We start from the raw sequence: 23,745 nt of genomic DNA, 5'->3' as shown, positions 1-23,745 counted from the left end.
AAATCAGATTGTTCTGTTTGACAAGCATCATGAAATGGTCCAAACTCCCACATCATGAAATACCACCACTCCACAGCCCTATCTTTGCTGCCGCCTCCGGAAGCATATATTATTTTGTATACATGTGTCCAATGAAGATACCTTGCGTGTGTGATGCACTGGCGTACGTTTGTCTGAAGACCAAACTCCATAGTCCATAGATTTTCATTATCCACACCAGCTTTAAATTGACCTTCATACGGCTCTGCACAAACACCATGGCAGCTGCAATATCCCCCATAAAACACTTTCCAGTTTCCACACATTTCCCATCCTTGTATGAGAACTCCCTTGTAAGTTGTAACATCATCAGAAGTGGAACACCACCGCACGGCATGACCCTAACCACAGTAAGGTATAAACTGAGTCACTGTATTCTATAGCATCATTGAAAATAATCAGATAAAATTTTGTGACTGTTTACCTGCCTCGACCACCCAAAAAAATGTAATCCCCCATCCAATCCAGGCATAAGATACCATTAATACCACCAACATAACTACACATACCAAAACCAAATCAGCCCGTCACATACATAAATGATAATCCCCCCCTGCACTCCTTCATACCTATGCGGAATGGTACATTAGCCCCCAAACCCCTGCACAATTATTAGGCAATGACAGATGCACCGTGGAAGTAACAATTGATCGGTATACACCTCCAACATGGGTATAGAGAACGTAAACCTGATGTGTTGCTTACACCCCCATTGCTTACAACAACATACCGAGGCATATGAAACAGTTAAAATAATGAAAGTATGGAACTATTGCCAATAATTTTTACAAAGAATATACTAATTTTATCACAAATAATAAAGATTAAAATGAAAAATTGAGTGTCGAGTTCACAGACACTTTATTTATACTTAAGTTTGATAAATACTCTCAATTTATATGCAATAGAAGAGGGAGTAGAATAAAAAAAATAAAGAAAGAAATTAAATTTAAAAAGGCAAGAATAATAAAATAAACAAAAAGAGAATAAAAGATGATTTCATAATATAATTATGTTGAGGCCTAACATGTCTAACTAACCAGCTTGATGCAATATTAATGTTTTTCTATATTAATTGTTTTCTCAATTTTCACCCATATCTACTTTTATGTTCAATCCTAATCTCTTGTGATGAAGAGCCTAATTTATATATTATTTTTCAAATCTCTTTACAAAAATCTATCCCTAATAATGTAATGTTGAGATGTTTTTTTCAGTTCTTTAGACATTATCATTTCCTAATGTATAATCACTAAAAAAACAAATGCATGGATGATCAAACCACACAATAGAGATGAAGAGTAGAAAAGAGACAATTTCATAAGAGGTTCTACACTTCAGAGATTAATAGAAAAATGGGTTAGATGACTAATAACAAAAAAACGAAGAATGACTAAGAAAGAGGATTTCCCCTAAGGGATAGAATCAGTCTTTGAATAGTTCTAATACTCGATGTGTTTTTTCTTTTTTACTTTCTCCTCCTTATGTAGGCTCCAGGTCACTTAATTTTTACGCTGAATTCGAGCTTTCGCGACTTCACTTTGGACTTTCTACATACTAAGCTTGCAATGCATGCTAAGCCTGGAATGCGAGCTAAGCCTGGAATGCGGACTAAGCCTAGAGTGCGGACTAAGCGAGCTGTCCAATTCTTCTAATTTTTCTTCAATGTCTTTTCTTCTCATTTTTATATCAATTTTTTCTCTAAAGCGCTAGAAATCTTTTTCTTTTGAATTCTGCTAATAAAAAATTATTAATTTTTTTATTGTTTCCTTAAAAATAATAATAAAGTAAAGAAATTATACTCATTTATTAATCAAAATTGACTATGAAATTAACTCATTTCACAGTTATCAAATCAGTCATCCTTAAAGCGATGAAAACGATTATTATCTCACAATAATTTCCCTTCCAACAATTTTTTAGTTGAACTTAATGGCACCATGACAATCTACACAGATCCTAAGATTTTTTGTGATACGTATGGGAAATCCATGAGGTAGAGCTATGAGGCCAAAAGTAAGAGCAATCTTCTCACTGTGGTACCACACTTCTGAAGCCTTTTCTTTTTCTTCTTCTAAATCAAAGAGCGATAGATTGGTATCATGAACATACCCAGCTTTTTTCGTCTCCCCTTTCAGCTTAGCTAGCATTGCCTTAATATCAGAGTTCTTTTCATGAGAACTATCCTTTGCTTGGAAAACATGGACTCTATTCTTTACAGCAACCCAACTATATCCCACATTTTTTTTAATACCGATATCTCTCATTTCTTTCCTGACAATAGTGGCTTCTTCCCATCTGCATTTAGCAATTACAAGCATGAGCAAGAGAGCCATAAACAATGTTGAGTCAAAAGGAAGAGACAGTTTTAGTTTTGGCTAAATATGTTAAAGCAACTGCAGAAAAATGAAACAACAATAACAAAAGCCTTAACCCGCTCAATGCAGCAAATGAAAAGGAAAAAAAATCTTTGACTCTAATTTGGATGTGACAGGTTATGCTACCAAATAAAATGAACAATTCAACTAACTAGTCAAGGCTGTTAAAGAAGGAAAACTTGTTAGCAATGCTTTGAATTATTACCTGCCAGCAGATGCAAGCATGTTAGAAAACACTACATGATTCCCAGAGTCATCAGGATCAAGCTCTTTTCAGCTGCAAATTTTCCCAACTTTGCTTTCCCATGCATCTTAGGAGCCCCGAGTAGAGCTCCCCATACAGATATAGTCGGAAGAATTGGCATTCTTTTAATAAATTCATATGCACGATCTACCAAACCAGATCTCCCAAGAAGGTCCACAACCCACGCATTATGCTCAGCACCCGGTTCAATTCCATATCTCCCTCTCATGGATTCAAATATCCGCAAGCCTCTCTCCACTTCCCCTCCCCTACTACACGCTGACAATACCGAAACTAGTGTCACATAACTCGTGCTATACCACAGCTGCCCAATGCCATCTCCTGAAAGAGACTAAAGCCATGTCAACATCACCCACATGTGCATATCCACCTATCATTCACATCATAGTCAATAAAAGTTAATGCAATAAACATATTAATGACGAGAGACATTAAAAGAATTAAAATTGATAAAAATATTTTTAAAAAAGAATAAAAGTATGTCTCATTAATATCAAAAATAATTTATAAAAATATATAAATTTAATTTTTTGATATTATTAATTATATTAACTAATTTCATTAATCTTGATAAAAAGAAGCGAATAAAGTATGTCTTATGAACAAGCTAGAATGCGTGTGCGTTTTTGCATAATTGGTTGTCTTGTCTTTGTTTTATTCTTAATTATATACATAAAAAATGTTTTGTTAATAAAAATTATATATCTACTTTAACAATTTTTTTTCCAAAGAGATTAATTTCTTATTATTAACAAGAGATACCCTAACCAATAGTTTTTCACGTCAAACCCGCACACGTGGCAATGAACTCCAATAACAAATATTACATGCCTCTCAGTGGTTCATTTTTCTAGTTATCTTATTGATTAGTTTTAAGTTGAGTAGACTATTAATTTGCAGGACAATTTGTTTTAATAAAATTATTTTGCTTATCAAAACTAAAATTAAAAATCACCGAAGAATAACACAAGTAATCTATAACTATACATAAAGGAAATACACCATTTTGGTGATTTTTTTTCCTATTTTATCCTTGGATAACACATTTTGTTTTTAAAATTTATTTGAAGAGGAGCTGCATATGTACAAGGCCACCAAATGAGTAACCCTAATCAGTTTTTATCTCATTTTCTATAGAGTAACTGCCTTATTATCTCTTCATTCCTTTTTCTGGTTGTTTATCCTCTGCCTTGCCTTTTCTTTCTATCTATGAGTGGTCTTTTCTCTTTACAAATTGTCAAATAATACAAAATCTATATATAACTATAATTGTTAATTTTTACTTCTAACAATTGATTGATTGTTCTCTCATTTTTTTTCTTGCTAGTCTATAACTTTCCTATTCCCCTCTTCCTACCTTTATCGTTTTAGATTTCAGCTTCTTATTAACAATGACTTATGTGGACTAGGTAACATGTTGATTGCCTCCATCGTTTCCCATAACATTCAGATCATGATTTCAATAAACTGTTTTCTGTCTCCATCCCTTGACTTGTACAGAAACCCAAAACAGCAGATGAAGACTGCACCTCAGATATGTTACTGGGCATATACAACTGAGAGGAAACTGTGATCCTATTTCCATAGACGTCAGCTCAGATATAGGTGGAATCATCACATTAGAAACCTGAGTGGATGAAATAAGAAGTGACACATTATAAATTAATTTCTCTCATTCAATAAGAAAAAAATAGGACAAAATGTCAAATAAGCAATTACGAAAAACTATGAATTGATATATATTCATAAAAGAAAATAGATTACCATCAATATTAGAGACCCAAAAAATAAAAAATAAAAATAAACATACACATTTTGAGGAAAAAGATAAATTAAATATTAAATAGATAAACTAAAACTAAGACATATATGTCAAAAATTTAATTGAAATGCATATATTATAGACAGACATGTATTAAAAAAATATTAAACTAAAATTAACACACATCTATATATAGTAGGATAAATTTATAATATTTCAAATTTAACATAATAAAAATATAATAGGACAATAAAAATGCAGAGACACATCCACACCGATAATGCATGTGTTTTTTTTTTTTACTACTATACATAAAAGAAACATGAGAGGACATAAAACTATAAAAGACAGAAGAGGTGGATCTGTTTTAAAGAAGAAGAAAAACACAAAATAGGTTATAAATATAATCACCCTGTATACAAAGCATATGGATATATAGAAGCATCAAGCATGCAATTGACGTTGTCCTTATGTATGCAAACAAGAACAATGCCTACAAGTCTATGTAGCCCTTACAAAAGAAGAAAATGCTATTCAAACGGACGTGGAGAGAGTACCCATTCCCGAGGTTACAAAACATGGAAGAAGACAAAAGCACTTTTACCACTTCCAATATATCCTGTTTCACGAGTGTCAGAAAATGACGTAAATAACGTAGCTTTGTTTGATGCGCTGGCATACGGGGTTTACCAGATTGGATTTACCGATGAGTTTGATAATTTAATCAAATTAATTAACTAAACTAGATTGGGTTAGTTTAGTTTATAAAATATCGGAAAGCAAAAAAGCAACACAAATTAAATTTCAACCAAATTGGTTTTCGGATTTATCTTTGACAAATGTTAATTACACCTTCCTTCATTCTTAAATATATCATCTTTCCCTTGTTTTTCAAAATATTTTTTTTTCTCTTAGATATCCTTCTAATTTTAAACTATTCTTCTTAAAGGTTTCTTTCAAAAACCTTATTTACTCGTCCACGACACACCATCCTTTCTCTGCCACGTATGCACTCCTTCATGCATTCCTCCTCCATCACCCAATCAAGAGACAAGACAAGAAGTGTGCCAATCTCTTTTTTAAATAATAAAGGAAGAAAATCATATCTTTTGCGTTTTATTTTAATTTAAATATATATTATAATAAAAATATCTTTAAAATGATTATTTAGTAGTTTTTCATACTTAATTATTAAGAATTGAATTTTTTTTATTTTTGGCTTGTAAATATGAAAAGGAATGATTAAAAGTCAAAAAAATGCAAAAATAACAAATATTTGAAAAAAGATCCCGTCCAAGACGCGATGAGCGTACATAACACGTTCAGTACAGAAATAAGCAATGACGCTAAGCGAGGAAGAGGCGCGCTAAGCGCAAGTACGTAAGCTCAAGTTCACTCCAACAACTATACAAAAAGAATCAAGCCAAGGAGAAAATACACATCGAGTCTCAGAAAACACTCTAATACACACCTAAAACCTCAAAACTCTTCCTTAGGAAATTCTTTCTTCTCTTTCTTCATTTTCTGTCCCCTTTTTCCATCCCTTCTCTTCCATCAATTTCTAAACCCTTTTTTATGTGTAAGGTCCCTTATGACTATGAGAGACTAAAAGATGTATTGTATACTTCATATCTATCAATGCAAACAAGTGTTTTCTTTCCTATTATCCTTTCCTGCTTTTAATTTCATGTATCATTCATCCTTGTATCATCTTTGGGGTTTAGGTGCTCAACAAAGGATAATTCTTAATAGAAATATAAGGAAGATTTTGCATGCATTAGTTTTAAGAATTACTCACTTAACAAAAGATAATTTCTAATAGAACTAAAAGGAATAAGTATCTTAATATAAAATCATTGTTAGATATAGAGTGATTGCATTATGCCCATGTATCAAAGCAAGCATCTAGAAGTAGAACTTCATGCATTTTATCTATTGAATCTTTACAAAGATATTTGAGAGATAAATATGTAAGATAGATTTATCATTGTGAGACATCAGGGACAAATATCCTAATAGATGTGGGTAGGAAAAATTCACCTAATTGATAGAGAAAAATCTCAATTAATACATCTTAGGCAAAATAAGGCATATTAGATCTTAACATTCTCATCTCATTGAATTTCTTATTATTTTCTTTTGTTTTCTATTAATATCTATTATTTAATAATGTTCTTTTACATTCATCTTTTATGCCTCATCTTATTTTTCCTCTTATAAATTAAAAATTATCTAACACAAGTACAAAACAAAGTTCCTGTGAAATTCAATACTTGAACTTCCAAATCTTTACTACTTGAACATTTGGTACACTTTAATAAATATTGACTTAGACAACATAGTAATTACATTTAAGAAGAATAATTGTCTTTTCCAAGAAGAAATTTTCAGAACTATGCTTTACAAAAACAATAAGATGGAAATCATCTTTAAAAAAATATGTTTTAGATGAAAATCAACATAAAATTTAAAGAATGATGAAGATGAGTTGCAAAAATATGACTTAGAAAATAATGAAGATGTGGAAGGTGCATAATTAAGGGTTTAAAGAAAAAGTACATATGGGGTGTAAAATTAGGATTTTATACAGGTATTTGTATAAAAATGGTATTTGGTAATAAAAAATAGAGATATACTTATTGATCGATTTAGATTTGATTTTATCTTAAATCTAAACCAATTCAACCCATGAGAACCTATAAATTGTGGTTGTGAGAAAATGAATTAATTAAGAAAATAATAGGATTATTATTATTATTATTATTATTATTATTATTATTATTATTATTATTATTATTATTATTATTATTATTATTATTATATATACTCTCTTTTTTTACATCCTATTTTTATAAAAAAAAATATTTATCTCTTCTTTTCTCATTATATAACTTATTATTTTTCTTTATACTTTTTTTTTTCTCTTGCTATCTATCTCTTCTCTCCATCCCAATTAATCTCACAATGGAATTGACCTTTAGAATTTTTCTAAGTAATAAGTCTTGGTGACCATAACACAAGAGGCCAAACCAAAAAGCGAGTTCCATATATGTATAACTTATAATGCATCTATTATCAATGTTAACAACTACTTTTAGTGCATTTAGTTGAGAATTTATGAAAAATAATTTTAAATCATTAATATTAGAATAGTAATTAAACATATTTATATTCCATTTTTAACAAATGTTTAAAAATACTTGTTAATATAACTCATCATATAATTATGAATAAAAAATATTTGTATTACCGAATAATTTTAAGATCCATATATATATATATATATATATATATATATATATATATATATATATAAAGATATTATTTTATATAAGTTTATAATTCCATAATTCGAGATTTGTCGTTTTGTCTTTCCAACTGGCTATCTTTTTACTTACTCTAATATTCATATCTTGTGTTTACGAAATGAGGCTTTGAAGTTTGAACAGAGTAGGTGAAAGGATCCACTTCAGACATTTCTTATCTGCAGAATATTTGATGGCAATGGATTCAGATGAGCCAATCTAGCCTGATTACCCTCAATTGGACTCTATTTCTAACTTGTCCTCTACATTCACATTATTTTCAATTATAGGAGGGGTCGCGGTGTCAAATCCTGTCCAGACTTAAATTTAGGTGCTTTTTTTTTTTAGTTGTGTTACTTTTATTTTATAGAATAACTTATACAATAAAACTTTTTGTATATAGTATTTACTCAATTTTCTATTTCTTTTATTTACTCTCTTTCTCTCTTAATTAAAAAATTTAGAGTATTATATATATAAGTTGTTTTACAAATAACATTAATTTCTTTCTTTCTTTTTTAAACAAGATAATAATAGAACATGCTTACGACATTTTTATGATTGAACCATTGATGTGCTGGTTTCATCTTTGGTCAATAGAGGATCTAATTAAATCTAAAGTCACTTTCAATAAGATATGTTGCTTAGGGTGCTATCAGCTTGTATCTAAACTACCCCATGAGATTGATTACCTCTGTTTCATAATTGATGGTATGGAACAGAAGATAAACATTTCATTAAATCCAACTTCTCAATCATGAATCCTGAAACCAATAGTAGATTTTTTTATTTTCTTATAAGGTTAACAAAGAAACATTTGTACGTTAAAGGAATAATACACGTATTGACGTATATGTAATCTTAAAAAAATCATTTATGGATAGAAATTAAATGAAATGTTCATTCTCTTTCTTTACCAGAGAAAGAGATATATAATATTTGTACAAAAAAAAACGATATATATTGTAGGCTTTTAGTAGTGTTGAAGGTATAAGTAAAGTTTATAAGTATTAGGATCAAATGGAATGAAAGAGAGCATGATATTGAGGTTATTTTTGAATGACAATCGAAAATAATATAAATTGATTTGGTTTGATGATAAATCAAGAAAGTAAGACTTAGAAGATTAAAATTATCTTTGAAGATAAATTATTGAAGTTATAAGCTCTTTAAAAAAGGTACAGAAAAGATCATCGAAGATATGTTGTTTCGATCAAGTACACAAAGATAATTATCAAAACGATAGAAAGTGAAAAGATACATATGTGAATGTTATAAATAGTTAGTTTGAATAAGTTGTACAATTATATGAATTTTATAAATTGATCATTAAGTCAAATTAAACTATAAATAAGCATAATGGTGATAATTTTTCCTTAGTTACAAAAATCACACAAAAATCTTTATATCAACACGTTGTATAAAAAAAAATAACTACCGATTATCAAGACAAAAGTGTATGTTTGAACCCATACTCTTATGCAATCTATAATTTCTATCATTTATTTTCTTTGATCAATTTATATTTCTTGTAATTCTCTTCTTCTACATTTCTTCTCCAAACTCTATATTTCTTTCAATTTTCATTTTTTTCTCTAAACTCATACTTATTTACTTGTTCTTTACTTTTTATGTTATCTTAGTATTTCAATTCAATTTACATTTCGACATAGCTTCACTTTCCTGTCATTCTATCTTTATTTGCATTTGCATTTGATTTACTTGCAAAATATTTTACTTTACAAATCTTTTCATCTATTTATATTATAATTTTACTTTCTAATTGAATTTGATTATATTATTTTTTTCAAAAAGAATCTTTATTATTGAAAAACTACAAACCTAATAGAAAACTACTTTAGTCATATTGATAAAAAAAAAACGTATTTTCAATCTATAACATATTAATCTATTGATTATTGAAAATCATTTATGCTATAAGTTATAATTATCAAAATAATTATTTTTGATAACAATGCAATATGATTATATAATAAAATAAGTTATTTGTGATGGATAAGAATTAAGTGTGAAAACAATAACAAATTATATTTTGATTACTTAATCAAATTTCCATCATAAATAAATACTTAATAAAAAAAGAACATATATTCTTTCATTTCCATTCTTCTAATTGAAAAGAAAGAAACGATCTTTGATTATTCAATATTTAATTAAACCACATGTATGGATCATTGTCATTTTACTGTTATAGATTTTCTTTTAAAATTAATATTTTCTATTATGCACTGCCGCGCATGCCCATGATTAAAATATGTAAAGTTTTTATTGAAAAAGAAAATATTTGTTATATTAAAATGTAAAAGGATTCATTATATTTTTAAAAGTAATTTAAAATATTCAATATAATGCATTTATTACTTCCTAACAAAACAGAAAACATGTATATGATACCCTGCTCCTGTTCTTATTTTATGTGTTGAAACATAATTAAGCACAAGAATCTTACATGTTTAGGCTTTTCTAGAGCACTCCATATCATTAGTTTGTAGTATATTGTTTAACTACAACTGTTTCTAATATTAATTAAATCACTGGCGATCTTTACCACGTAGGGCTATAAACTCCTCTCTACCCCCACTCTAACTTAATAAATGGCATATAAACTTCTTGTGCAAATGAACATGGCATATAATAATAGTGCATGTACTTAAAGACAAATAGTCCGGTATATAAACTTACCTAAACCAACTACTTTTAATCCGTAATAATTAAAATTACTTAATTAATTATAAAACGATAAGAGCATCTTGTTGAAGCTCTGTCTTTGGATTCTCTTTGTTTGTCCCCAAGTTTCCCCTGCAGGGGGGGCATTAAACAAATAGTAAATTATTAAGCGGAGTAAACACAAATGTCTCTATTCTAATGCCATCTAAACGTTTTTTTTATGCCCAAATGCGAATTTTGAGTTCTTCAACGCTAACTCTAGACTCCGGCTAAACATTTTCTAGATCAACTGGGGATTTGAACCTGACAATAGCCACCACTGGACCTTGTGGATTTTCGTTTTAATTTGAAGCTACCTTTCAACACGCTTCATTTTTACCATTTTCTAGACCTTGTGGAGTATTTGCTAGTTAGTACTGTGTTTTTTTTTTTTTTTTTGAGAATGCTAGTTAGTACCTTTAAAATGAATCTAATTGGCAAAAGCAAAATGACAGAAATAAACAAAATAATAAGTCATCATTCTCGAACTCTTTTAAGTGCTCTGAAGTTTATTCTTTAATTTTAAGCATGGCACATAATAACCAAAAAAGTGATGTACAGTAGCAAAATAACTTAACGAATGCTAGATGTCATAATTGTTATATAACACTTCACTCAAGAATATTTAGGCACAAATTATTTTTAATTTTGGAATTTTTCTGAAGAAGGGAAATTCACTTTAAGGGTGTGATTGCTTTGAAAAAAAATGAAGGAAAGGAAAGAAAAAAGAGAGTAGAAAAAGATGATTTTTATACTGTTTGACAAGAAAAAAATAAGAAAAGAAAACATATATGTATATAAAATGACATAAATATCTTAAATAAAAATAAGATGCGTAAGTAAATAGGGTTTAGTATATTATTTTTTAATCATTGCCTTTAAGATAATAATTAGTAGTAAAATCGTTCTTTTAATATTTTTTTTTCACTTTATTCTTTTATGCAGTATTTTAAGATACAACTGTTTAGCATTTGCAATTTTTAAATTCATCTATTTTGTTAATGACAGTTTTCCTACTATTTAACATATGTCTTATATAACATTATCAAATTCAAGAGTTTACATAAATTTATGAGAGTTTCATAAACTCTACTTGGTGAATTCAACGTAGACTTGAGTCTATTTTATATAAAAATAATAATAAAATATCTATAAATAACATACCAATTAAATATTTTAATAATATAATAAAGTAAAATAATAAATTATAAATTTCACAGTATTTAAATAACCAAATCTAGTAATAGATCATTATTAAATAATAACTTGTAAATGTTATAGTAGTTATAAATTATTTCTATCAAGATTTGATGTTATTAGAGAACAAAAATTTGATGTTATTAAAGGAAATAATTTTTTTATTCGAGAACAACACACTAAAGGTATGTTGAACACTAAACAAATATAAAACAACTCAAAATGACTTACATTTTGATCTAATTTTTTTAACTTACTAACTCATTCATTTAGTGGTAATTTCGGTGGTTTAATTATGGTCTCGCATAAAAAATTTAAATATATTTAAACAACCAAATGTTAATTGATACCTAATGAGATAATGAAAAAAGAGAAAGAAAGAAAAATGATAGGTGATATATTGTTGACGGAGTCGAACCCACGTTTTCTACCAACAAGGGAAACTCAGGAACTCAACATTGTAGTGTGTATGTAATAGAGACATTGAAAGCTGGATAAGTGGAATGAAAATGCACAGCAGACGACACCTGTGAGTTTGGTACATTAAATTCACTAAACTGTTTGTTTCTTTTGGCTGTTATTCGCTAAGCAATTTTATCAAGATAGCTTCATGATTATTGGCAAAATGCGAAAGAACCTTATCTAGCCATGTTTTTTTTGTTGTCACTTGTCAGGTTTACTCTCTCCCTCGTCCTTGATTGGTTTTTGTACTTGTTTCTGCTTTTGATAGGTGCATTATTTTCATGGGGTAAAAAAAGCTGAAATGAAGGGGGAAAAGGAAGTCCTGCCACCTGCAACATCAACTGCACCTCCCAACATAATTAATCCCAATATTCCTTTTCATCCTTATATGGTCCCAATTTCCTTTTATCAACGATCAATCCCCACTTAAAATTTGAGGTCTATCATTGTCTCTACAAACTAAAATGAGATCTTATAGCCTTAAGCTCAATGTCCAAACTATCCAAACTCATTTCAGTTCACTTTGCTGTAGAGAGCAGTATTTCTTTTTTAATTTATTGAGTTAATTATGAAATGAATATTTCTGGAGAGACAAATTAAAGGCCACCCCACCATTGTACCTTACTACATCACAAGAAAACCAAGGTGCTCGTGAGTTTGTGTGCAGAACATCCCTCTCCTACCACAGCTACTTAATTATACCATTAAGGACCACACACACAGCAACAGCAACAACAAACACAAGGACAATAAACGAACCCTGCTTGTCTCCCACTATCCCCATCACCGACGTCACACAATAATTCCAACAAATTACAGCAAGCTTTTTTTTTTCTTTAAAAAAAAATTTAGATAAAGAGAACCCAGAGAGAGTAGTTGTATTTTAGTTATTTTACATGACAAAGTAGGAACAAAAAGCAGCAGCACTATTACGGGTACTCTATATTATAATGAAACGGCATTCATCCCTCCTTGGTTTCGCTAACTTTGTCTTTTTGATCATCAAAATACAAACGCCACCCTGCTCCCACTATTACCAAAGTTACAAAAATAATCCCAACAAAGCGGATCATACAACCCCAAATATATTTTTTTGAATCACGTATCACTTAGTGGAGAGCCAATGACAAACTTTTAGATTCATTTAAGGGATTGATCTCTTTCAACAGATTTTTTTTTCATACATACAGACTAATAATTGAATCTGATGATATGCTTAAGAAACAAGATTATCTGTGATATGTAATAACACCATGTTGGTACCACAGATATCTTCTTTTATCTCGTAAGAAAATAAAATGACTTGAAACGAACCTCGTGTTAATAAGTTAATGTTGTTGTTTTTTACAGCAACCTTCCGGAGAGACTACGGTGGCGTCGGTGGTGGTTGTGGTTGTGCGTCAGACACGGGGCGGAGGACAATAGTTGGAGGACGAGGTCGGTGAATGCGCGAAGGATGAACTTGTGAGTGTGTGTAGGGTTGAGAGCGAGGTAGCAAAGGAGAAGTTCGTGGAGATATTCGGAGTCTTTAGTGATGTCCAAGACTTGGCGAGAACGGATCATTTCCTGCATTGAGCGGAGGAAATCAACGTAGGGGTTGAGGGAGTACTTGGGGACTCTGACGCCGCCACCGGTGGGGATCATGAAGGTGCGCGTGTCGGGGGACTCGACGATGGAGTTGGAGGTGCCCGGGGAGGAGAAGAAGAAGCGCTGCGAGGCGAAGATGGAGGCGAAGTCTGGCTCAGTGGAGGAGCCGGAGGAGGTGGTGGTGGTGGTGTCGGTGAAGGGGAAGATTGTGGAGTTGTCGGAAGAAGAGGGTGGTGGGGTGTGATCGCTGTGGTGAGGTTGGCAGAGAATGGTGGGGTATTTGAGCTTCAAGAAACAGAGGTGGAGGTGTTTGGAGAAAAGGCTGGGCATCTTTGCACAATGAAAAATCAAAGGGAGAGACAAAACAATGAGAGAGACTTTGTTTCTGTGTGCCTTATATAAACTACTACAATTGTGTTTGGTGGCTCTTTGGAATGAGTAATCATGTATGGCCACATGCTACAGTGTAAATAACTAAATATTTATCAACTTTTTTATTTTTCATTACATGAGAAAAATAATGTTACTTGCTCATAATATTTTTTTTATAGCTCACTTGTTTTCTTTGCAGAATGAGAGAGAATTTATTTTTTCATTACATTTATCAACATTTTTATATCACAAGCAAACATGTAAATTAATTAACATAAAATTATTTTAATTAAATTAAATTTTCAAATTTAAATCTTTTATAAAAAATACATGTCATCTAAAAAAATACACCGATCTCATTGTAAATTTTTAACTTTAATAATAATTATCTCAAAAATTATATCAATACGATTTATTATTAATTCACAGTGTAAATTTCTTTTACGGCATAAAGCTTAATAAACTCTTATTACATTACGTCATTAGGTATATTATACTTTTTTTTTTTTTTATCTCTTTATCTCTTCGCGCGGGAGTAAATGAACTAAACTTGAGTCTATGGGATAGATATCAGTTAGTCAGATAGGTAAATAACTAACTTAATTTAATTCAATGTGGCAATGACATAAATATTACCACCAAGCAATGACTAAGTGAATATATATATCAATGAGAAACATTAAACAGAAGACTAAGGTCTAACAAAGGAGACCCCAAAGGCATCAGTTTACCACCAAGCTGCTGCTAGCAATGAGTTAATGAATATAAATATATTAAAAGAAAAAATAAATACTATATTCTTTTTTATAAATAAATAAATATATATATATATATATATATATATATATATATATATATATATATATATATTTGACCGAGAGTTGACCCAGACTATTGGGACATGATTTGGAACATTAGTAAGACATTTTTTTTTCAGACAGGATAATATGGATTTAAATAATACTTAGGATTGAGTTTGATAATTGAGATATAGGATAGGTCGTAAACACCATTATTCCTTTAATACTACTATTTAGAGCGAGCAAAAGACAGTTAGGATAAATTTACTCTAGTTTTTATCAAATTCAAAATTCCGATCTTCATTTAAATCTAATCCCAATTCCATCAATACTCAAAATATGTTAAAGTATCGAGATAAAATTGGATTAACTCGATTTTTTTACCGCAAAATACTATCTTAACATTATGCATAGTTGAGTTTTAGAAGAAAGAAGCATAAATCTTAAATTAAGATATATTTTCTAATAGATATTTTAAAATAAAAAATTTCATGTTTATGTTATACAAAATATTAATATTATTAAATAAAAAACTTTTATTATTAATACATAATTATTCAAAGAACTTATATTTTTTTTAGAGAATTTTAGACACCAAACAAGATTGGGACTACTCAAAGCACAACCTGAGCCATCCTAAAAAATGTATTAGGTCTATTTTCAAAACGTGAATTTGTCCAAATCAACTTTGGACGGAGCTGAGCTAGCAAACCAAGTTAGGTCATGCTCACCCCTAACACTACTTCAATCTGTAACATATATCATGATTTTGATATAGATGATTCTTTGTTAGAATCTCTAATTTTCAATTTATTATTTTGATGAATGAAAAATGTTAGGAACATAATTTTTAATACATTCTCTATTATTAGTTAAAATTTATAAAAAAATTATAATGTTCTGTGAGTCTCAATTCATAATTAATAGTCTCATTTATGATTTTATAGTTTAATTTTTAAAAAATTAATTAATAATAAATGATATATTTAAAGAAATATGCTAAAAATGTGTTAATAGTAGTGCTTCTATTTTTTTATGCTAGTATTTTAACTCGTAGGAAAAAAAACTAGTATTTTACCTCTTAACATTTTTGTAATTAATTTATATATAAATATTAGTAGTCGCTTGATGTTGATAGTAAAGAGCTATCATTGTATGTGATAGATTGAGGACAAGACACGAGTTAAAGTTAGAAGAGGTTTGTGTGGGAAATAAGAGGTCTAACGTTAATTTTCACAGCTTTTGGAGTTCACGGGTTTTCCAATAGTCTTTTAAGGGTAGGGAGCAATTCATAACTTCATTTCAGTGCCAACAACAAAATGTCTTCGTAAACCTCATGTCCCTTCGATCAAGGTAAAGTGCATTCATCATGAGCGTTAAATCACAGCCTGATGCTATTTTAGATAATTTTTTAATACACATTTTAATATAGGAATTAGATTAACATAAAATTATAAAACAAATTGTAAAACTAGTATATGATTGTTCTTTCATACATGGGGGAATCCCTACACAGGACTCGTACACATGGGTGGTCCCAATAGAGGAGTCAGACCAATTCTTGTTCCAGGATTGGCTTGAACATTTTTTTTAAAAATATATTTTTTTCTCACAAGTTTATTTGGATTGATTTTTTTTTTTTTATGTTTGATATTATTATTTCCAAAGTAATTTTATTAAAAATAATTTTATCTGAATAGTACAAAGTAAATACTATTAAATTATAAAGAAATACATTATTGCATATTATAAAGACTATTGTATTTTTTTAATTAAAGAAGAATATTACAACTTACAAGTTCAGATTGTATATAAGTATAATTTATATTTAATGTACGGATGCCATTATATCATTTTTTGTTGTTGTGGATATTATATCATTATACATGGGAAATAGTCAGCTCTTAAGGGATATAAAGTATAAATTCACAAGCCAAAAAAAGGGGGTGAGGGGACGATATTTACTGGAAGAGCAAGTCCGCACTTTCAGAATTGATTAAATTCTAAAAAAGTAAGAAAATCTGTGATCGTTGATGTATGCAAAGATATAATTTTTCAATTAAGTGGTAGGTGTTTTTAAAATTCTCTAATATGTCTCTGTATTCAAGGAATTTGGTAGCTTAAATTGTTGGTTTTGTAATGCTCGTGTTGAATCTAGCTAGATAGTTGAAAAGAAGAAGGAAGATCAAAATTGGAGTGAAATGCAAACGACATGATGAATCGAAACACAAACTGAATAAATAATGAGAGTCACCGCTATATTTTATTAAGAAAAAACATATAGAATTTTTCTAAAGAGAAGTCCCGAACCTAGATGTGCAATGAGGAGTCACTTACACAAAAAGGAAAGTATCATGAACATTTTACAACTACCTTAAAAAAAATCTAACATCTTCCGTTTATTCTACAACAATTACCTTTAATTTAATGTGTGAATAATCATTGTCTTATCCTCTTGTTTATTAAGCTTTTAAAAAATTATTTATTTATGAGTTTTAAGGAAGGGTTATTAATTCATTGTTGTCATACAACATAACTTTTTTTTTTTTGGTTTATATTTGAACCTAGAAGGAATAGTCATTCCCTAATTTTTTATTTTTTTATTTTGCAATGGCACAGCAAGATTAGAACATTGTACATAGTACTCAAACTCCACCAAGAGTCGACCCCTGCATTATTTCCTATTTGATTGAATGGTGTGAGCCTGTCCCATGACCAGACAATTTTAGTGGGCTTCATTGACCAACCATGCAGGCTTCTATTTGACCTCTCGTTTTTGTGAATTTACTATTTTTTTTACCTCTTATCTTCATTAAATATTATTCATTCAACATCTTTTTATAACATTTTTTTATAATAATATTTTTTATTTTTCTTTATTATGTCAATTATCTTATATGTTTTTCTCTATCTCTCTTTGTGATAGAGAGAAAAAAATTATAAATACAATTTTATCATATAGTATTATTATATATGCATGGCATGCAAAGAGAGAGTGGGATTCTGGGCGACAAAGTTGCCCCCCACACTTAAAACTTGTTAATGAGACTCTCTGTCATCTGCAGCTAGCTGTCCCATGTGAGTATGACTCTCCTTCCTTCCTCCTCTAATGGAATCACGTCCTCTAATGGAATCACGTGAATGCATCATCTTCTTTGTCCTTCTCATTTCCCGTTTCTTGCTATATATGCTACCAACTTATAAAGAGAGGGTCCGCAATATGCTGTGATTTTTGTGGCCTCATTTCTATTTAATTTGTCAGTTTCAATTCTTATTTTTGGGGGGCATATGTGTTCTTAACCGCTGGATGTGACAATGATTTCATCACCAATATAGTGCACATAGGCTTCTCAATATTTTCTCGATCTAACCCTGCCCAGAAATTTACACCAACAGATTGTATGCAATGAATTTTAGAATATAGGTTTGGTTTGAACTTAATTCAAACTTATAAAATCGAGATTGACTTGTAAGGTTTGTATTGCACTTATACTATTTGTGGCCAAAGTAAGACTTAGATTTTTCCTAATAATGAATTTGAGCCATTAAACTTTAAAAATAATTGATGTTCATGTTAGTGATTCTTGGATTGTTATGAAGAGATTTATCGTTAAAATGAGAGTACAATTCCCTACTGACTGCAAAGTGCAAACGGACGAGGTACTGTGGAAAGTAGTTTGCTTGGTAGTTATCAGCGCTTTAATCTGGTAAAGGTCAGAACAAAGCCATGATAATATTGACCGGACTCACCGGAGATATAGAATGAGCAGGCCAATCAGATTTTGTTTCACTTCGAGGCCCACTCCCCTCCGACAGCTAGGTCCATTGTACCAAAGTTTGTTTTTTCTTTAATTATATAAATAATCATACCAATATTGTTATTTCCAGAATTAAAAAAACGTAACAATCCAATTGTTGTTTCGTTTTAGTAAAATGAATGATTACTGAGATATCTCTATCCTATCATAAACAAACACAACTATAATATCTTATAGAATGCTGTTTTTTTGGCTATCCTATAACAATTGCAGTATATATTATCCCCAAACAATACATACAACTACAAATACAGTTTTCTAAAGAATAAAATATTATGACTAAAGGAAAAGGGTACGTAATAAATCCTCTTGACAAGCATTTTGGGATCTAGAATGGTTGCAAACAAGAAATTACAAGATTGGAGCACATATTATTAACTGATAACCACAGAAATGCATATAGCGCATAGTATACATACATCACCTTAAGTAGAGTCCTTAAAACCAGTAATTAATATAACTCACAAAGAGTACAAGAAAGAAAAACAAGATGTTGCACCACTTACACTTATTAATACACTATAGACTATAACACATCAACACCACACATCATGAAACAAAAGTATGATTATCAAGACACATAACATGACTCGTTACTTAACATTTTCATTGAGCCTAGCAGCAGCCGCAACAGAAGCGGCTACGCCACCGGGAGTGGCGGTGGCATCAGGGTTGTTCCTCACCTCAGCACACGCTACACCTTCAGCATCTTGCAGTGTGGCGGCCTTGTCCGCGGGCAACTTGGCTGTGGCTCCGGCCAAAATGTCGGCGAGCTTGACCTTGTCCTGGTCAAGCTTGCAGTCAGCATTATAAGCAGCAGCTGATTGAGCCATAGCCGCAAGTCCACCCGGCGTTATAACGTTACTTCCCGTTGCTCTCACCTCCGCCGCCTGAATCGCGGAGGCGTCACTCTGATCCACCGCTTTCTGACCCACAGTCTGTGCCGTCGCCTCCAATGCCTCTCCTATTGTTATGGCATTCTCCTTAATTGCACTGCTTCGCCCTGCCTCAACCGGAGTTGCCTCCACATACTGCTCCACAACCTTCAAATATAAAACAAGGTCTAACATTACTTAAACACAATTTGATTCAATCATAAACCCTTTTAGAATTTATCTTCATATAACTTTTTATTATTTTATAAAATATATCTATTGGAGTAAAAGCCTACAGGTAGAAATGAAAGAGTCGAATAATATGGAAGTGAAAAAAAAGTCACGTAAAACTGAGTCTTAATGTTTTAAAGAAGTGAAGTAATCAATCATCTTACAAAATTATAAAAGAAAAAAAAAAGAACCTGGCCACCAACAGCCTCGGTTATAATGCGTCTTCCAGGGACTTTAGTTTCTGTGACTGTGACGCCACGGTCGCCGGTAACGTCGGTGACGTCCCGGTGACCGACAAGGCCAGCCTGTTCATTCCTGGTGGCGGCAGATTGCATGACGGAAGCTGCTCCGCCGGGTTGGGTTTGTCCGAGCACTCGAGTTTCCGCGCTTTGCATCATGGCAGCATCTTCCGGTGCGACGGGCTTCTGTGCAAGGTCGCCGGAGACGACAAAAACGTCGCCGTATTTGATGGGGTTTTGGCCTTTGGGACGCCGTGGCTGCTCCTGACTCATCTTCTCCGCTTGGTATTCAGCCGCTGAATTACTTTTAGAAAATTAAAGGTGTTGAAGTTAGCTTTACTGTTTTGGTTTTGTATTGAAGTTGGGTGTAGCTTGCTGAAAAGCTGGTATAAATAACTTGTAATGGAGGTGGGAAGAGAGAATACGTGGCCAAACGTTACACTTGGCAACAATATCAGTGGTAGAATGGGAACGTGTCATGCTCATTTGAAAACCATCTAGCTTCTTTTGCTTCTTTTTGCATTTTATTTTAGAAAAGTAGATGCAGTATGAACATATTATTACGATGCCAATTTTTTTTTTTAATTGTGTGACTTGTTTTCAAATTAATATATTAAACGTAAATTAGTTTTCCTATTCGATTCCAAGAGAATTATCTTCCGTTAAGATCCACTGATCTTGGGAAAAAACGTAAATTATTTTATATAAAACTATTAATAAATATATATTTATTAATTAAAAATATAAAATCACAAATTTTTGTCTCGTATATAATTGGCGGTGGATGGTGGCAATTGCAATATAATTTGGGTATTCGAGATATTTCTATACCTTCATAGAAATAATAAGAAGAAACCAAATTGCTGTCCCATTTTCCTTTACTGTAGCATATTCCAACATTTTCGGTTCTGCACTGAGGTTCACATCAGAATCATATGTATCACCAAAATATATTAAATTAAGCGCAAAATACTTTCTAACCAATGCATGTATGTTTGCATTTAGATTTATACAAGCTAGACGAAAGGTCTTACAATCGGTTTTAAATTGATTAGGGCAATGAAATTCTTACATTATATATATATATATATATATATATATATATATTACATTCACTTATATCATTTTGGCACAGTCTACCAAAACAAGAGTGAAAGAAAGTAAAGTATGCAGGTTTAAATTAAACGATTTTTGAGCTCTTGTACGGTTCTAATTGATCACTTAATTTTACATATTTTTTTAAATAACTATAACTACACATAAACAAATTAAAAGTGTGTTTATCCAACTTTTTTTTTCCTTAAAAGGGGAAGTTGGATCAAATACTTTTTAAAAAAAAACAAGTAACCGATTTTCATTGAATAAAAAAATAAAAAAGTAGATTTTAAATGATTTTTTTTACCAAAGATTAAATGATTTAGTAGGGAGAACTTCTTTTATAGTTCACGCGGAGTTTATTTACGCGATTCTATTATTGAATCTCGCCGCGGCCGTAAATGCCTTTTTATTTTTATTTTTCAAGGTTTTCCAATTTTACAACTTCACCGATTTTTCCATTAAATAATGCTCCCAAGTTTTAGTTTATTTTAAAGGCTTAATTATATTTATAGTTACTCAAATTTAAAGGTGTCTTTTTTATCCCTCAACTTAAATTTATATTTTTAGTTCTTAAAATTTATAAAATATTATATTTAGTCTATGATAATTGATTTTTGATGATTTTCATGTGTAATTTGTAATAACTTTTAAATGTAAGAGACTAAAATAATATTTCAAGAATCGATAGAATAAAAAAGACAGACTTAATTAGAAGAATTAAAAATATATTTAAATTTATTTTAAATTATAATTATTTATTGCGAGGTCTTAATTTTTTTATATGATTTACTTTAAAAATAAAAATCTTAACTACTTTTAATTTTTTAAAACTTCATTATGTGAAATAAAATAACATTACTAAAATACGTAAATAGTATATTTAAATAAAAGTTTGGTACTTGAAAATATTTATATTTTTATTATTTAAATTTAGTTTATATTTCATATATATTTTTAATTTTGGTTTGTAGTTAAGTTTTTGAATTCTCAAATACAACAATATATTTGTTAAATACAAATATATTATCACCAGTTTTGAATGATTATGACAATTTTCCTTTTATCTCAAAAAAGTTTCCTAAATTTTTATTTTAAGATACTTGGTACATGTAATGTAGTTTACTCTACACCTTCCCGAGTCCTCGTTATAATCATTGTGCACAACTAGACCATGTATATGCTCCGTATTAACGAGTGCTTTCAAGATCTCACCATAACTTCATAAAACCTACATTACATGTAGATTATTTTATATTATAAAGTGTATATTATAAATCATACACTACTACCCAATAAAAAATGTAAAAATCTTTACGAGCTAAATTATAAGCTTAACTTCTCATTATATTAATACATCGTGTAACACCTTTTCTCATTGTATATATATAGGAAATGACTAAAATTAAAATTTATTTTAGTACGTACTAACAGAATTAATAAACTTTTATTCTTAATTACTTGTATTTCTTAATAAATTTTTATTCTTAATTACTTGTATTTTTTCATGGATCTTGTATCACAAAAATAAAGTTAATTACTATCACGTATTTCAAATGGCCAAATGAAAGTTACTATCACGAATTTATTTCAAACGGCTAAATGAACTTCCATTACCCTCAATGTTACATATACTAATCTCTTTGCTGAATCAAGAAAAATAAACTTTGACTCCATTGTGATGTCTAAAGAAACACAATAAAATGCTAGTTAAGTGTTTAAAAAAGATTGAACGTACAAAAATAATTTCTCTTTTTCAAAGAATAAAATATTGTGATTAAAGGAATAAATTCTCAGCACAACACAAGCATGCATTTTGGGATCTCGAAAGAATGCAAAGAATAAATTATTCATGATCGGAACACAAAATTAACTGATAACCACATAAATCCATAACATATTATACATCATCTTAGAGACCTTAAAAGTTAAAACCAGACCAAGTAATATATCTCACAAATATTCCATAAAGAAACGTATGATCCTGAACCACTTGAACCCAATAGACTACAACACTCCTTACATATACTCCTGACACAAGAAACACAAAACAAAAAGACAAGTATCACTAATTTATGAGCATATATAGTACATCACATGTTACTTAACATTTTCGTTGAGCCTAGCAGCTGCCGCCACAGAAGCGGCTACGCCATCGGGAGTGGCAGTGACATCCGGCTTGTTACTCACCTCAGCACTCGCCATACTCAATGGGGATCGACGCCTTAGCTGCTCCTGACTCATCTTCGTATTCTGTTGCTGAATTGCGTTTTGAAAGGTGTCGATATCTTCAGTGTTTTGGCTTTGTATTCTTGTTACACTTGGCAACAAGATCAGTGGTAGCATTGGGACGTGTCATGCTCATTTCACTACCATCTTGCGTCTTTTTGCAAAGTAATGTACTAGTATTTGGTTTTAGAAAAATAAATGCACTCTTTACATATTATTAATGACAATTATATATTCTGATTCGTGTGACTTCTTTTCAAATTAAGAATAAATTAACTAAATGATTAGGTATATTCAACTTAAAGTTAAATCTTTAAGTATTATTTGAGTTTGATTAATCGAACTTTAAATTAGTCAAAAGTTG

General features: G+C 30.4%; 3 protein-coding genes across 3 annotated transcripts; all 3 read right to left on the bottom strand.

Annotated features, from left to right (window-relative positions):
• Window positions 1-1,846: 1,846 nt before the first annotated feature.
• LOC102667031 (pentatricopeptide repeat-containing protein At4g14850) lies at window positions 1,847-3,034 on the bottom strand. The gene is made up of 2 exons (XM_006606001.4): window positions 2,623-3,034; window positions 1,847-2,337 (listed from the first exon to the last, which is right to left on the bottom strand). The coding sequence occupies exons 1-2, from the start codon at window positions 2,640-2,642 to the stop codon at window positions 1,959-1,961; spliced, it is 399 nt and encodes a 132-aa protein (XP_006606064.1). The 5' UTR covers window positions 2,643-3,034; the 3' UTR covers window positions 1,847-1,958.
• Window positions 3,035-13,244: 10,210 nt separating this feature from the next.
• Window positions 13,245-14,125, bottom strand: LOC102666896 (transcription repressor OFP12). The gene has a single exon (XM_006606000.3). The coding sequence runs from the start codon at window positions 14,050-14,052 to the stop codon at window positions 13,480-13,482; it is 573 nt and encodes a 190-aa protein (XP_006606063.1). The 5' UTR covers window positions 14,053-14,125; the 3' UTR covers window positions 13,245-13,479.
• Window positions 14,126-19,064: 4,939 nt separating this feature from the next.
• On the bottom strand, window positions 19,065-20,414 carry PM25 (seed maturation protein PM25). Its single transcript, NM_001251038.2, has 2 exons — window positions 20,010-20,414; window positions 19,065-19,755 (listed from the first exon to the last, which is right to left on the bottom strand). Exons 1-2 carry the CDS (start codon window positions 20,328-20,330, stop codon window positions 19,306-19,308), a joined length of 771 nt encoding a protein of 256 aa, NP_001237967.2. The 5' UTR covers window positions 20,331-20,414; the 3' UTR covers window positions 19,065-19,305.
• Between the last annotated feature and the right edge of the window lie 3,331 nt (window positions 20,415-23,745).

The sequence above is a fragment of the Glycine max genome, chromosome 20, assembly GCF_000004515.6.
Source record: "Glycine max cultivar Williams 82 chromosome 20, Glycine_max_v4.0, whole genome shotgun sequence".
Taxonomy (NCBI): Eukaryota; Viridiplantae; Streptophyta; class Magnoliopsida; order Fabales; family Fabaceae; genus Glycine; species Glycine max.
The sequence above is the reverse complement of the archived record's forward strand: the minus strand, read 5'-3'. Positions and strand labels throughout refer to the sequence as shown.